The 16,940-nt window shown below is 41.3% G+C and overlaps 1 protein-coding gene across 2 annotated transcripts; it reads left to right on the forward strand.

Annotated features, from left to right (window-relative positions):
- Positions 1 to 2,089: 2,089 nt before the first annotated feature.
- Positions 2,090 to 16,512, forward strand: styk1a (serine/threonine/tyrosine kinase 1a). 2 transcript variants are annotated; one of them, XM_015973986.3, is made up of 10 exons: positions 2,090 to 2,357; positions 4,133 to 4,188; positions 11,376 to 11,690; positions 11,765 to 11,989; positions 13,268 to 13,449; positions 13,532 to 13,600; positions 13,791 to 14,002; positions 14,215 to 14,255; positions 15,364 to 15,460; positions 15,751 to 16,512. In XM_015973986.3, the coding sequence occupies exons 2-10, from the start codon at positions 4,134 to 4,136 to the stop codon at positions 15,944 to 15,946; spliced, it is 1,392 nt and encodes a 463-aa protein (XP_015829472.3). In that variant the 5' UTR covers positions 2,090 to 2,357; position 4,133; the 3' UTR covers positions 15,947 to 16,512. The 2 variants fall into 2 exon arrangements, with proteins under 2 accessions (XP_015829472.3, XP_015829473.3); XM_015973987.3 differs by lacking the exon at positions 4,133 to 4,188.
- Positions 16,513 to 16,940: the final 428 nt, after the last annotated feature.

Below are 16,940 nucleotides of genomic sequence, written 5' to 3' on the forward strand. Positions count from 1 at the left end.
ACCACTTATCTGCAGCTGGTAGATGGAAGTGCTTGCAGATCTTCCAGTGGATAAAGCTTGCTGCCCTGTCATGTCTGTGGATGTACTCAGTTCTGGCTAGAGTGGGGCAGCCTGAGAGAATGTGGTCAATGGTTTCTTCATATTGGCTGCACATTCTACACATGGGGTCTGTTTAATGATCTTGTGGTGATATGATCTCGTTGACAGGCTCTGGTCTTGTGCTGCCATCAACAATCCTTCAGTTTCTGCCTTCAGTGCTGCACTGCGTAGCCACTGATGAGTATGATCTTGTTCTACGTCTGCTTTTTTACTCTCATGGGGTATTGTCCATGCATCGGTTTTTCCTCCCATGTTTCTCTCATCCTCTTTTGGGCCCATTTCTTTGCCTCCCTTTTGGTCCTCTTGGCAAAGCTTGTTACTGTTTCTTTCTCTATTCTTGCCACATCTGGGATGTTTAGCTCCTGTGCATATCTTATAGCTTCTTTTGTAACAGAGTACAGCTTCTTGCGAGCTTCATGTTGACAAACGAGGATCATTAGGGCATCGTCTGTTGTTTCAAGGTAGGTTTTCAATGCCATTGTTGTTGTTTTGTAAGCCATCTCAAGTTGGGAAAGTCCTCTGCCTCCAATCTGTCTTGGTAGATACATTCTTTCAACATCCGCTTTTGGGTGGTGCATTCTTTCAGAAGTCAGCCATTATTATTATTATTATTATTATTATTATTATTAATATTATTATTACTATTATTATTATTATTACTATTCTTTTATTATTATTATTATTATTATTATTATTACTATTATTATTATTACTATTATTATGACTATTATTATTATTATTATTATTATTATTACTATTGTAAGTATTATTATTACTATATTATTATTACTATTATTACTATTATTATTGTTTTTATTATTATGACTATTATTATGACTATTATATTATTATTATTATGACTATATTATTATTATTATTATTATTATTATTATGACTATATTATTATTATTATTATTATTATTATTATTACTAATATTATTGTTATTATTATTATTATTACTATTATTATTATAATTATTATTACTATTGTTATTATTATTATTACTATTATTATTACTACTACTATTATTACTATTAGTATTTTTTTATTATTGTTATTATTATTATTATTATTATTATTGACCCGGTAACTTTAATACCAAGAAAAACAGAAATACTTTGTTTATTCTTTTTCTGCATTTTATTTTCATTTTTGGCATTAAGGGTTACATTTTAACGTTGTGTAATTGTAAGTAAAAAAATACATAATTAATTTTAAGCTTATTCTATTGAAGTAAAGCAATATTTAGCTTTTAGATCCAACATCCCCACATTAATAAAACAATTTTTTGTTGATTTCTTTTGGTCAATTTTAGTTTAATTCATGTTTCAATCAGCCCCGAGGTCTAAAACACGCTCTAGCAACAGCTTTCTCAGAAGCCACGGTTTAATAGAAATGAGTTCAAAGGAAATTCCTCTTCTGGTTCTCCCAAACGTTCACTGGTTCCTCGGGTTTAAAGCAGAGCTCCAGGCTGCTTCCACAGAAATGTGGAGATGTTTCTAAATATTTCTCATCAAAAAATAAAACCTCTGAGCTAAAAGGTGGAAAATGTATAATCCCATAAACTCTAAGAATCAATAAAACTGGACCATTTATAACACAACATTTTTCACTGATAAAAATCACAAACAGCATAAAAATACCTGAAAGATGTTTAAATAAGCAAGTGAACTGGTCAAAATTAGATCCTGTAATCCCAAACGAATCATCTAAAGACATCAGAACTGAAAAAGTTAAATTGGCAAAACTATTCAGAAAATATGAGTTTGCGTTTGTTTCTAGGCAGATAAAATAATGAATACAACTAACAACAATAATATAGAAGCAAAACCCACTTGTTGGGTGAGGACGGAGGACTTTAAAGATGCTTTTAGATCCGTAATTTGCTCAAATGTAGTAAAAATCTGTTTAATCTCATTATTACATCACGTGTTCTAGGAGCAGCCGTCTGTGCGAAGCTCCCAGAAACACAAAAACTCACACGATACTGACGGACGACACGCCATGCAGGTGATGAGGGGAGGGTGGTGGGCGTGGCTCACCTGGGAGAGAGAGAGATACAAGAGGAAGGACGAGTGAGAGAGTGACAGGCAAACAGAAACTCCACTTTCAGAGCAGAACCAAAGGAAATGTGTCTCCCTGTGGATTTGGACCGGAACAATGAAAACCAGGAAAGGAGGCGGGATTTTATCTCGGAACTTTAAAGTTTTACGTCACGCTGAGTCTGACACCTGAGAGCTTACACCAAGCTGGCCAGGTAGGAGGCACACACAGTAGCTGAGACTGAACAGCTCCTTCTGAGGATAATCTGAGAAGAGTTCACCTTTTAAAATGTTTACATTTAAATTCAACACATCATGAAGTCTGGGTCCTGAAGAGTTTTGCAGCCGAGAGCAGATTTGTTGTCTTTCAGCAGGTTGTTCTTTATTTTAGCACAATTTACAGACATTTCTCAGGGTGTGTGTGTGTGTGTGTGTGTGTGTGTGTGTGTGTGTATCTGAGTAACAATGCTGTTAAACTGGTTCAGCTACATGCAACCAACCTAAACAGCAGCTTCAGTCTGTCTCTTCAGAAATGTTTTATTCCCATACGTGTGTGTGTGTGTGTGTGTGTGTGTGTGTGTGTGTGTGTGTGTGTGTGTGTGTGTAAAGATCTGGGAGAGCCAGTTTACATATACAGATGGATGAGGAGGATAAATGATAAATGACCCGCACTTGTATAGCGCCACTCAGAGTAAGGACTCCAAGGCGCTTTACACTACAGTGCATCATTCATCCATTCACACACTGATGGTGATGAGCTATGATGTAGCCACAGCTGCCCTGGGGCGCACTGAAAGAGGCGAGGCTGCCGAGCACAGGCGCCGCCGGTCCCTCAGACCACCACCAACCAGCAGGTAAGGTGGGTTAAGTGTCTTGCCCAAGGACACATCAGCAGAATTCTCTGTCCGGAGCCGGGATCGAACCTGCAACCTTCCGATTACTGGACAACCAGCTCAACCCATTGAGCTACTGCTGCCCCCAGATGCAGCAGTATTCCCACCGCTGGATTTCCATCTAGATATTATTCTCCGCGACATGCCGGTCACACTGAAACATGAAGTCAGCAGCTCTACACTCGCAGCTCGGAGAAAGTTAGTGACCTACTTCCAGGGGAGGCAGTTTCAGATCCGAGACTAGCTTGATGGGGAGGAGAAAGGCTGCCATCGAGGCTTTTGCAGATGCTTCCAAATAATCAGAAAAGTTGCAGCCGAGTCAGGAAAATGCATGAATTCAGCCATAAACTGGTTTGGGGGTGTTTTTCCATGAGAAAATAACAATATAACATAGTAAAAAGCTCCAAAAGTGGATTTTCCATATGGTCCCTTTAAAATTGTCCTAATCGTTAGTTTTAAAGCTGTTATAGCAAATCTGTAGAACGAGCTAGCTTAAAACAGAAACAGAACATTCACCCTTCCCCACAGGTATCTTCACTGAGACGCGTCTGCCAGAACCGGAAACCCGCCAAGCTGGAGGGTACAGGATAGCGCTAAACACCAGTCGCCGTTTTCCAGGTCCAAAAGTCTTTTGTTGTCCGTGACTTCAGATGTTTTTCTTTTTGGGACTCTGGTAGTTTGTCCTTAAGCTGAAGAGGTAGCCGGCTGTTTCTCCTTCTCTGGCGTTATTGAGCGGAGAACCTCTCACACCAGTGGCGTTAGGTGGGTGTGTGATGAGTGGAGGACCCAAGGAAGTGCGGCGATTCGATGAGAAGGGCCAACCGGATGGTCGAGTCGTCATTGGTGGAGGTTTTAGACAAATACGAGAGAACCGTTTTATTAATTTAAATCTCCTCAAAAATATTTCAGATCTGAAGCATGAGAAATGTTTTAAGCTAGCTTGATTTTCAGATTTGCTATTGTTGCCAAACAGGGAACACAGAAGATTTCCAAAACTCCAGATTTGTAGCTTTTATTTTACACCCAAATAAACACAAGCTTTACAAAAGTTTACAGCAGCTGATAACTCCACTGATGTGTTTCTATTTTTTGTCCAGCATGGCGTCCACCGCTTCCAACAACACCGTGTGCCAACAGAGCGACACCATCTGCTGTAAGAACGCTGACGTTCAGCTTCATCGTCCACTTTTCTGGGCTTTTCTCCTCCTCGGGTCCTGAAACCGTTTTTCCCACTTTTTGTTTCTCTGAACACGAAACTTGTTTTTGACGATTAAAATCCTCAACATCCTGTGGATTTATGCATAAGTAGATCACTATGCACATGTTCCACTACATTACAGGAAAGGTAGAATTATTTTAAGCGCTGCAAAAACCTGCGCATTTCTACAGATCCACATGCAAAACTTCACCTTTTTTACTTTTCTTTCCAGTAGCTGAATTTTTGTTTTGTAGGACAAGAGTAAATGTTGCACAACACCACGGCAGCCAGTCAGTAATCATCAGCGCAGAAAACCCCCAAAGCGAAGCTCGAACAAATAAATGTCATCAGTGGCGGCTCCAGAAATGTTTTTCTGCAGGTGGTATGAAGGAGCTAGTCTTTTATTGAGGGTGCTATGAAGGAAGTGGTCATGCGTACCTATTGTTCTCTAAAACACCTTCAACACTAGCAGATACACATGCGTGCACAACACCTGAACAACACCTGAAACAATCATTAATATACATCATAAACATATGAACAATCGCTGACTTTTCCGTGAAATCATAAACGCATAAAACCACACAGAAAACCATCTATAGTGTTGCAAGGTTAGCTAACGTTAGCGTTAGCATTTCCAGCGGCAAAACCCTCGACTGCTGCGGCGGTTGAGGGTTGACTCTCTTCATCCAGATCCGTAGGTTTTTGTGGGTCTGAGATCACTTCCAAACATTCATTCCTTTCTGACTGAACCCGTGGAAATGTGGGCAACAAACACCGATCCATTTTACCGCTAGCTCTACCTTTCACTCGTTCACAGGTGGAAAATGAGGTCAAATGTTAACATCAATTTCCTGTTTTGGTTTAAGTTTTTACTATCTGTATGATAATTTACTGGTTATTTTTTATTTGTATGTTAAATATTATCACATCCACACGTTAAATTAAAATTAAATTGTAAAAAATAATCTAACATTTACTTGGGAGTGCAATGACTAATCCAGGGGTAGCTATAGCGCCCCCTAGCGCCGCCACTGAATGTCATTGAGAGTTATTCAAAGATATTTCCATTTGACTATTTTCAATATTTTTGTACTTTTTCAACTTTTAGTCGTTTTTCATGTTTTCCCGCATTTTGTTATTTACTCGAAGTTTCCAAAGGTTTTAGGCTGTAGATTTTTAAAAATCCTCACTCGCTGTATGAAAGTAATGTGGCCAGCAGACAGAGCTCATCTGAATCCGTATTTCTTATTGACACAAGCACTAAACTTACCAAAATATACTTTTCAATTCAATTCAATAATACTTTATTAATCCCAGAGGGAAATTAGAGAATTTTAAAGAATGTTTAAAGGTGTGCAACAATGAAAAAACATTTTCTAAATCTTATTTTAACTTCTAACGGGTCATTCTGAGTGCTTCATGCAGGCTGAGCATGAAAATAGTCTCCTACACCTATCTCCTGCTTTAGCTTCTGGTGGAAAACAGGCGGTGAAACTCTAGGATGAGAAAATCCTGACAGATTTACGTTACACGGTCACGTAAAGAGACAACGTGTTGTTTTTACCATGAATCTCTGGAAATATCCATCAAAATGTTGTTGTAAATGAATTAAAAGATGCCCAGTTGTTGAAAAATATTGGCAGTTTAATAACATATAACCATAAAATCTGGTCTAAAATGTATGGAAGCGGGTCTAAGTCTCTGGGCGACGCCATATTTCCTTCTACGGAAGGCTGTGAGAACAAAATGCATTTACTGATGGTTACAAAACTTTCACCATTAATAAATGTTGTTGTTTACCCATTTACCTCCTCGCTCGTTGCCAGTGATGAAAGGGAATCTGATCGTCTTGTTTTTTTGCTGGAGGTTGTCTCCCAGGGATTTTTGACCCTAATGGCCATCCGTTGGTGAGGTCTTACTTGAACACAAAAGTAATGCTTGCTTGCAGTGATTTAGGTATCTGCTGCCCCCTATCGCCAGGGAAACTACACACTGTCACTTAACATTCATGGACTCACCCATCTTGACCCACAACGGGGAAGGCTGTTGATGGTTTAGCATCCAGGAAACAGCAGAGAACGTCTCAGCTAGTAGAAGCTAACAGTTAGCATTATCAACTCCACCACACAGCAGAACTCCTCCAGGCTTGTTTTATCTGTGGGGATAAAACATCAACGTCGGAGTCAGTGGTCAAGTCGCATTGCTGTTAGCCAATCTGAGGCCAGATGTCCAAATACCAGGAAATACGACTCCAGATCCAGTCGTCTGAAGCCCAACTCTGATCTGGCTCACTCCTAGTTCCTGAAAATGGTGAACCAGGACTTTTTTCCCCCAGAGTATGACTTACAAGGCTTTAGTTACTACTAGAGACCACTGCAGATGTTTTGATTAAACAAGAGCACACCTTTGAATAAATCATTAAACATTATTACCTTAAATTATCATTACCTGAATAATAAAAGTATTATTAACTTGACTTATATCATAACAACCCTTGTTGATTAATAAAAAAGTAAAGTGATAAGTCAACAACTTTCAGCTGCTGGTGAAACTTGTGCTACCCTCATGTGTGACCAAAGGAATACAGGTCTGGAAACTGCCGGTGTCCAGATCAGCATTTTATTTAACTCACTGTTACGCTTCAGTCATTTGGAAGATTTCTGACTAAATAATTTCTCATAACACTTAAATACATTTTATCATTCTAGCTTCCTGACTGCATCATAAAGGAAAATAAAAATCATTTAAATGTTGAGTTTTGATCACCTGCTTGTTTGTGAAATTATTTCATTAAGGGTGGGAATTTACTGCATTAATCAAGATTAATTAATTACAAAGCCTTCAATTAATTAGATTAATTTTTAATCGAGTCCCACCCTTAGGTTTTATACAACTCAAAAGCTGATCATTTCTGTAACAGTAGACTAAAGAAAACAAAACCTAACTTTTAAATACAATTACTGTTTTTTTAAACAGCTTCTAACAAATTTGAATGTCCAATTTTTGGTCAAAATATTAAATTTGGATTATTTTCCCTTTAATTTCCTTTGTTGTAACGATGCTTAATAACTTTTACCTTACAGGCTTTTGGATTTTGTATGAAAAGTTCACAAATTCATCAACACTGAACCACTTTTTCACCAACCTTTAGTCTCAAACATCAAATCAACTCTTGGACACTGTAAATTAAACAGATTAAAAGAAATGTCTCGTGTTTAAAGTTGAACTTAAACCCGTAATAATCAAGAAAGTCTTCATTCCTCCACTCCGCTCCTTAAAATGTACCAGAACCAGAATCTTCACAATTCTCTTGCCAACTGGGCGTGATGGAAGGATGGATTAAACACACAATGCTTGAGTCAACCTTGTAGTGACATAAAATCTACAGGTGCTGAAGAAGGTCAGAGGTCAGCGCGTGGGATTAGCACATGTGATACAAAAATAGGTAGAAGATCAATTCAAAGTTTAAATCCAGAAAGCTGACTGGTGAAAATGTTTAAACCAGTGGCGTCCAACCATGGTGCTCGAAGACTTCTACCCAGCTTGCTTTAGAGCAGGCATGTCCAGTTTGGCCTCGGGGCCATTTGTGGCCCTCAGATGGATTAACATTCCTGAAATGGTCGTATGTTCTCTCCCCAGCAGTCCATTAAAGAGACAATGTGTATAAAGATGGAGGCAGTACATACCTAAATCACTGTAAGCAAGCTGTGTTTTTGTGTTAGAGTAAGACCTTACCAACGGATGGCCATTAGGGTCAAAAACCCCTGGAAGTGCAACCGCCAGCAAAAGGACACACATCAGACTCCCTTTGTGGAAACAAGTGGAGGTAAACTTGTAAAACAACATTTATGAATGGCAAAAGTTTTGTAACCGCTTGTTACAAATCAGTAAATGCATTTTGTCCTCACGGGCTCCTGTAGAAGGAAACATGGCGTCGCCCAGAGACTCAGACAATTTATTTTAGTCCCGTTTTTTTATTATAATTTTCAACAACATTTTGATAAATATTTCCAGAGATTAAAGGTAAAAACTACGCATTGTGTCTTTAAACATTTTTGTGTTCATATGTTTACCAACATCAATCACTTAACGGTTTTCATAAAGCGCTTTCCACAGCGTAAAGGTATCCAGAGTCCTCCACAGTAACGCTGTACACTCTAGTTACCAAAACACCAACAGAACGGGATTAAGCCCAATAAAACAGATTAAAATGCAAATGCAACAGAAAGCATTAAGTGTGGTCAGCCCAGGGGTTTAGAGCCTGACGTTAAAGGTGTGTTTTAGGTCTACTGTTACGTCTCCGACATGTGTTGCTAAGATGCGAAGGAGGGGGTAACATAAGAAATGTGACAGTGGAATTTTAAATGGTTTTATTTGTAATAAAAGGTTCTAAAAACGAGCAAACAGATGGCGCGCGTTATAAAGATAATGCCAAAACAAACAAAACTCTCAAAAAGGTTAACATTACAAGACGAATTATCAACTATAAAAGCACCTGGTTAAAACTTATTGTAAAAGTTTTACCGAAACGAAGGTGTTTAAAAACCGGAGTCAATAAAATTGCAACAAACAAAGTTAACCTTTAACACAAACGTCACAAGATCCCACCGGATCATCCAAAAGCTCATCACTAAGAGTTATAACTGTAAAGCTAAAACTCATCGAAACGAAGGGGTTAAACCAAACCGAGACCAGGAGGACAGCAGAACCCCTGCACTGCTGCCTTCTAGACTGCTGAAGGCACAGCCGTTTTATCCAGCGGCCTGGAGGAGAGGAGGAGGAGGGGAGGCGTCAGGCTGATCACCGGGGCTGGGTGATCCTGGCTCCTGGATCTCACTGGCCAGACTGGTAGCGTTAACATCTACATTTAAAGAGCGACAGGTCTGTAGCGGTACGTAGGTCAGGGGGAAGTTTGTCCCACGACTCCGAGGCTGCCACAGCAAAAGAGCAGTCACCCAGCCTCGACCTACTGGGACATCCAGGCACAGTTGACCTGTTTCGTGTATGTACTTCAGGCTTCAGTAGAGCTTGATAAACAGGTCATTGAATCAGGTGTGTTGGAGCAGGGAAACAGCTAAAACATGCTGGATAGTGGATCTCAAACATCAGAAAAAGAGACCAGTGCCTTAAACTTCTCTGGTTTTTGCAAAGTCGTGATGATGGATGCAGTCAGCAGGAAAATCCAGACGACACAGACAGATAGACGCTAACATGCTAACGCTAATATCTAAATGCATGAGAACAAAGAAATAATGTGGTCGGAACGAGAACGCCTGACTCGCTCTGGTTTCTTTGAAACCAGGTTCACCGTTTACCTTCTGCCTCATGATGTCTCAATGAGGTAAAAGTCTCTTCCTGCTCTTATTGTTCTCATCACTTAGATGAATTTACCTCACCATAAACCTGAATAATCAGCTGCTCCACTAAAGCCCACCCACCTGTCAACAAACCTCTTTATACATGAAAGCAAAATGTGGACAGAGTTATTTAAAGGGGTGGAATATCCCTTTAACACATTAACACTCATAAAGTGACAGTGTGTATTTTCATACCCAGATCATTGCTGGCAATGTGTTCGAGTAAGATCTTAGCAAATGATGGCCAATAGAATAATCTTTTTCCTGATTGATTTAAGCTGATCCCAGGCCAGGAAGGATGTATAATCCCTCTAGTAGAGTTCTGGGTCTCCCCCCAGTGGGATGTGCCTACAGCGGTACCCCAAGCCCCCATAATTCAGGTCTGGAGATGAAGCCAGCACGGAAGTGAAATAATTTGCAGTTCCACCCTCATCCACTAGGGGCTGGTGTCAGAAGCGAGCAAATCCTCATTGACTCCCATGTTAAAAATACCATTTTCACAGCAAAAATAAACATGTTTACAGCCTGGTACCAAAACATGTTTTTGGTTTAAATGATCTAGTTTACACTCATGACAACTCTGAGGGGGGTGAATTTTTTTCTCACTCTTCTGTTTAAGTGTATTAAAAGCCTTAAATTCTGTATAATTAATGAGCATCAGACCCACGTGACCACAGAGCTAGCTCCGTGGAAAGGCCTCAGTAGAGCCTTGGTCTGGCTTGGAAACTATTCCGGGATTTTGAGTCTCTGTGTGTGTGTATTCTTGTTTGGATATTTTTTGTGCAACTGTTGGACAAAATGACTTGCTGTGGCATTAATTGCACTAATAGAGCGTCCAAGGAGTCTCATTTATGTATTTTAGGTCACTGAGCTGCGCTTAGATTTTAACATGTACTGTTTAACCATGAAATTTAAATGTAATAGGGTAAAACCCAGTGCATTTAACATAATGCTGCACTTTAGAAAATGGGTTGAAATATGACATGTTGGTGGAGCTGGGTTCTGACTATCGGTATCGTCCCCTCCCCTCAGCAGCAGCTCGGCACATCTCTGATCGCAGCGGCGCTTGTCTGCTGTGTGGCTGCCGGCTTGTGGAGCTCTCGGGAGACCTCTGTGCTCCACCCGGTTCTCCTCAGCGATCAGCCCGGCGCATCTCTGACTCAGAAGCTCTGGTGTTGTGCAGTTAACTCCGGTTGTAGCTAGGTAGCTACCTCCGTTAGCTTAGCTCCCACCTCCGCGTTAGCTTTGGGTTAGCTTGGAGCTACATCGCTTCAGTTCGACGGGTGTCGTTATTTGATCCCAGACCTCCTCTTTCCCTTTTAAGGAATTGTCTGGGCTTGACCGAACCTGTGACACGGTCAAAATGGCGGTGGTGGCCACCTCCCATTTTGGCCTAAAAACTTATAATTGGAGCCTATAGACACAAATTGTCCAGAATATATGTCGATGCTGTATCCTGATGCGATGCCAGCTGACTCCTTTTTGATAAGAAGGAGCGGCGGCTTGACTGTGAGCTCCTCTGGGGTTGAAGCGCAGCAGGTCAGGAGATCCGAGAACTCCACAAATGATGTTCAGCTGCTTGTTTCCAGGATTTCATTGTTTTAGTCGTGGTCTAAAACTTGGTGAGGGTAAAGCTAAAAAGCACTGAAACCATGTTAGCTCCAATGTCAGACAAATAAAAACAGAAACTGTACATTCAAGAGAGAATGCAGAGAAATGTTCTACCTCCTCCTGAATTTGCTATTAATGCAAATAATGTTTTGCTTTGTTATTTCTTCCCAGTTATTCGGGAGTACCAGCTGGAAGTGATCGTGGTCCCGGCGCTGCTCATCTCAACCACGGTCCTCACCCTGCTGGTCATCTGTTTGTGTATGTGCTGCCGTAACCAAGAACGCTCACGAGCAAGACACCGCCACCACAGCTCCAAACACAGACAAACACACACACAACGCCACACACAGGCTCACCACAACACACACCACAACACACACCCCCTCCACCAGCCGAAGACACACCACCACACACACCACCGCAACACTCGACCACAACCTCGCACAAGGACACACAACAACAAACACCACTTGCATGGAATAGACGGTGAGTGTTTTAATATTTAATGTTTTCCTAACTCCCGTTCTCTCTGACTGCTTCCTTTTCCTTCCTGATAAAAGCACCACCGGGAATAAACCCACTGGAACACGAAGAAGTGCCGATGACCGTTCAAAACAGGAGACCAACTCAGGCGGCAGTGCCGCTGACGTCCACAGAGAGGCCTCCTGGAGGCTTCAGCCAGGTCACTGCACTGCCCGCATCGTTCTCCATGAAACCCAACGACACAGCGAGCCTTTACAGAGGCCGCATGGACAGCAGAGACGTCGTCTTGAGGATGCTGAAAGGTGAAAGCTCTATCAGAGTTGTTTTGTTTACAGCAGCGGACAAACACGTGCTGGCCGTCACCAAGTTTGATGTTTCAGGATTTTTGACGTTTACGTTTTCTGAGCTATTAGTTCCAGCATTAGCCACATGACACAATGCTCCATGCTGAGAAGGCACGGCTCTTCACCAAACTGCCCTGAAATAGCTAGAGGAGTTCCTCTGGGAGGAGGTTTCGGTACACTTCTTTTTTCATAGATGTGTTCTAAGGCTAAACTGTCCACTCCCTTAAGCCCGGTTCACACAGCAGGATTTTTAAATAGTCAGTCAATTTTCAAAGCATGAGAGACAACACGCAAGTAAGCTAAAAATCATGGATGCACTAGTTTTGGTCCTACAATGTGTGGTGTGCTTGGTAAATACTAAACACTACACAGGAACCACTTTCATAGACATTTCCTGCTCAGATGGGAAATCTTGCAAGATAGAAAATGACTTGAAAGTAAACAAACGCGGCACAGGAGTGTGCAACATGCCCCCGCCCCATCACTTTGCTTTCTGAATGGCGACACGTCGCATTCAACAGGAAGCACATTCGTTTGTCACCGAATATCAGAGCAAGATGATCCAACATGTTTCAAAGCCGGAATTTTATGATTGGAGCGGTCCCAACATCCTTCCAAGTGGACCAGAGTGCTTGTACCACACCACACAAGATAGGATTATCTGATAAGATCATCTTTAGAAGCACTATTCTAATCGTGCACAGCATTGGGATTCTCGGAAGGGGCAGGGTTGGTAAAAATTTGGCACGATTATCAGCTGACAGGACCCACGTAGTGCTCCTCCTTGATTCTCCGAACAATCCTTCTTCCTGGATCCCTGAAACAGTTGGACTCATTTGTGAAAAGGACTTTCCAAGAGTTCTCCACAAAGAGAGAAGTGGCTTCTTTGGTGCCCTTCTTGGCACCAGGCCATCCTCCAAGTGTTTTCTCGTCTGTTGCCAAGGAGCGACACCCTGACTCTACACAACAATGGCTGACATGGTGGTTATGTTGAACATTCAACCTCTGAATAGTTAAGACAAGTTCTGCAGGCGGCGAGGCGGAACATTCCGGAGCAGCCAGTGACTCCACCCTGTAGCCAACCAGCGCCCGGCTCAGTTCGCTTGGAACCAATTCAAAACATATTTTTAAAAAAAGAGGGCGGCAACCTGAGACCCATTGGACCGTGTTGAATAGCATCCAAACGCGTTAAATAAATAAACAGATGAAGATCTTTTGTTCTCCTCCATCCCTCAGAAACAGCCGACAGCAGAGAGACACAGAACTTCTTGGACTTTGCCTCCTTCCTGAGTGCCCTCGGGCCTCACCCCTTCATTCCTGCCGTGCTGGGTGTGGTTTCGGTGCAGCGGCCTCTGACGCTGGTGGTGGAGGAGCTGAAGAACAGAGACCTGCTGGGCTTCCTGTGGCGGTGCAGACAGGTAATTCATGGCCTATCTGATGGATTCACCAACCTGGTTGTAGCCAAGAACACTGGAGGTGTTTTCTTTTCCTTCACCGAAGGAGAACTCCGTTCATGACATGACGGAGAAGAGGATTTTCATCATGGCCGGACAGGTGGCCACCGCTCTGGTTAGTTACTGTCTGCTTTACCTTTAATCTTCCAGTTTCATTGTTTGTTTTAAGAAAAGTTCAATCTGTTTTCTGGGCCAGGAAAAGGTGTTTCAGAATAAGAGTTTGTTATAACATCTCTTGTATTTTTATGTTGCTGGTTTGTTTCTATTAATCCAAAGACACTGACTACATCTTCCTCATTCTATAGGAGTACCTGCACAGTAAGGGCTACGTCCACGGTAAGGTGGCGGCTCGCAGCATCCTGGTTGGAAGCGACCTGACAGCCAAACTGTGGGGCTTAGGCTCAGCTTTCCGCAGAGCCAGGTCCAGTTCAGGGGGGGCGGTGGAGGATATGGAGCTCAGGAAGTGGCAGGCGCCCGAGGTTCTGGTCGGGAGGCCCGTCAGTCCGAGCAGCGACGTGTAAGTCAAGGAAAAAGAATTATGATCAAACAAGCAAGCGATATGGATACTCCAACGTGAGCTTATGATGATCTTTTATTTTGAAGAAACGTTTGCATCAAATAACTTAAATTTAAGAATTTGCAATCAGACACAAATTGGATGAATTCTATATCAAAAGTCTTAATTTTTTAATATTAAACTTCACACTCACTCCTTCTTCTGTCTGACAGATGGTCCTTTGGTATTCTGCTCTATGAAATGGTGACTCTGGGTGAGTTTTCTTCTAATTTCCAACAACGATCTTCATATCATCGTTAAAAATGGCTTTTTTATGTAAATTTTCTTAATTAAAAAAATGTTGTAAAACATTTTAAAATAAAATAAGTAAAAAATAAGTAAAACTTTCAATAAATTAACAACAAATTATTTAAACAATTAATAAATTAATTAATATAAATCTTAAAAGAAACTGTAAAAATTAAAAGCTACATTTAACATTTTTAAAAAATTTAAATCTACTGAAAAATTATAAAGAAAAAGAATTACAATTTGAATTTTGTTTTATTGAAAACCGCTTTTTAGAAAAACAACAAAAATACTGCAAATAAGTGAAAACATAAACAATATATTTTAAAAATGATCAACATATGTGAGAGAAAGTCAAAGACGAGTTATGGCAGCGACTCCACAGACAGTAAAACACGGTGGAAGTGTTATTATGGTTTGTGTTTTGGGGGATCTGTAAAAATTTGTCACATCTGTCATTGTACAAGATTGAAGAAACGTCCGATTGAAAACTATTTGTGTAGAATGAAAATAATCCAAATAAGAAAATGACCTTTTCCTTCATTTGAGAGGAAACTAAAAAAACAGAAGGCAGCGAAGACAAAGTCTCAGATTTCCTGTCGATGTCGGTTTTTCAATAGTTTTACACATTTAAAGGAAACGTTGCATTTGTTTTAGATAACGGCTCAAAACTCTAAGGAAGGGACCAATTTATTAGAAAAAGTTATTATGAATCACAAGACGTGGCTCCATTTGATTATCGGGGGGGGGGGGGGGGGGGTGTCAGGAATTTCTGAGGAACATGAATTGTTTTCACCAGGGGCGTGTCCAGGGAGTGGCCTGGGGTAGCACATGCCACCCTTGAAATCTGATTGGCCACCCCAGGGGCCACCACACTAATTTACCTTTAAATAGGCTTTTCATTGTCCACAAAAGGCTTGGGGGTAAAACAAAAAAAGCATAAACACTGGTGCCACCCATGCACAAAGCTGTGCCTCACCTGGGCCACCCCATTTTAAAAGATCTGGACACGCCACTGGTTTTCACCTTTCAGAGCCTAAAGAATAATGATGCAGTACTATCTGCTGTTTCAGGTGACCCACCTTTTGCTGACATCATGGCGACTGACCTCGTGCAGTACCTCCAAAGAGGAAACACCCTCAAACGGCCGCCGACATGCTCCACCTCGCTGTAAGAGCAACGAGCGTCCATCTTCATGGTGCACACGTTCCGGGAGGATGCTGACGAACACGAGAGAATTTCATTTAAACGTTTTGGCGCAGATTTGTTTCCTTTCACGCTCCTGAAGTGTTTTTTGGTTGATTAAACTCAACGTGAGAAGCTGTTGGTATAAAAATGGACAACAGAGGAATTAAAAATGATGTGAAGTTTCTAGATTCTGACAATATTTCAGTGTAGAACTGGGTTTTGGATTCAAACAAAAATCCTTTATCATAAATGTGTTTACCTCTGACCTGCAGGTACGCCGTCATCCGGTCCAGCTGCCACTGGAACCCCCAGCGACGGGCCCCCTTGGCAGAACTGATCCGAGTCCTTCGGGCCGGAGAGGAATCAGCCAATGGGAGGACGGTTCTCAGAGTTCCTGAACCGCACAACTTGGAGCGATACACGAGGGAGGCGGGAATCGGACAGGCCTTCAGCTATGCCGTGCTCTGATTGGCTGAGACTGCTGTCCACCAGAACGCCCTCACCTTTAAAGTTCTGCTGCAGGAAGAATAGAAACGTGTGCACAACAAAAATAAGTGTAAATCACAACCATCCTGTATATTTAAGCAGTAACTTATTTTAATGTGAATATGTAATATGGTGCAATCCTAATAAACGTGTAAAAATGAGTAAAACTCAAAAAGGCTGTAATTAATTTGTAAATAATTTCTTCACTTTTTAAGCTTTTTCTCAACTTTGGGATGAAATTTCCATTTTTAACATATTAAACTATATGAATAATGTTTTTAAATTTCCGAAGTACGGTCACAGACAACATATTCCAATATTTATTCATTTGTTTGATGTTACCTGTGAAAATATGCCATCCCCGTTTGTGGGCAACCCGTTTCATTCGCAGGTGATTTTATTTAGCAGTTAAAGGCTTTGAATTCTAATTTATAATCACTGTGAATTAGATATCGATGAAGAGAGAGAGATGACGCCATTGTTTTTCTTTTCTTGCTCAGTTTTACTCTGTATTCTAAGCGACGGCAAGTAGGTGTAATAAATTTGGAGACTACAAGAACACATCTTTCGTCATTGAGTCAGAGTTTAGCTCACGGTCTTGTTGAAACTACCACTACGTCCACGGCCGTAATTTTGGGGGGGACGGGGGGACATGCCCCCCCCGCCCCCCCCACCCACCCACACTTTTCCCAGAGTCAAGGTTTGACCCCTGCACTTTTTACCATCCGAAAACAATATTACGCTATATCAAATTGACACTGGTTGAGCTCTAGAACCAAGCAGAAAACAACCGTTTGTGTCGAAGCCTGTTTCCCATTAGAGCATACTGTAAAGATACCCCCCCCCCCCCTACACACACACACACTTCCAAAGTGAAAATAACATCCAGGACTACGTCTCAACAAGGACAGTAGATGGTTTATAACACCACATCAGACGCAATCCGTCGAGCCTACATATCGGAGACTCTCTTTTA

The sequence above is a fragment of the Nothobranchius furzeri genome, chromosome 19, assembly GCF_043380555.1.
Source record: "Nothobranchius furzeri strain GRZ-AD chromosome 19, NfurGRZ-RIMD1, whole genome shotgun sequence".
NCBI lineage: Eukaryota > Metazoa > Chordata > Actinopteri > Cyprinodontiformes > Nothobranchiidae > Nothobranchius > Nothobranchius furzeri.

Excerpts from the sequence above, each read along its gene's own strand:
- styk1a (XM_015973986.3), top strand. The coding sequence starts at position 4,134 with ATGGCGTCCACCGCTTCCAACAACACCGTGTGCCAACAGAGCGACACC. Across the intron at positions 13,450-13,531 it reads TCCTGTGGCGGTGCAGACAG|GAGAACTCCGTTCATGACAT; the intron begins GTAATTCATGGC and ends CCTTCACCGAAG. Across the intron at positions 13,601-13,790 it reads GACAGGTGGCCACCGCTCTG|GAGTACCTGCACAGTAAGGG; the intron begins GTTAGTTACTGT and ends CTCATTCTATAG.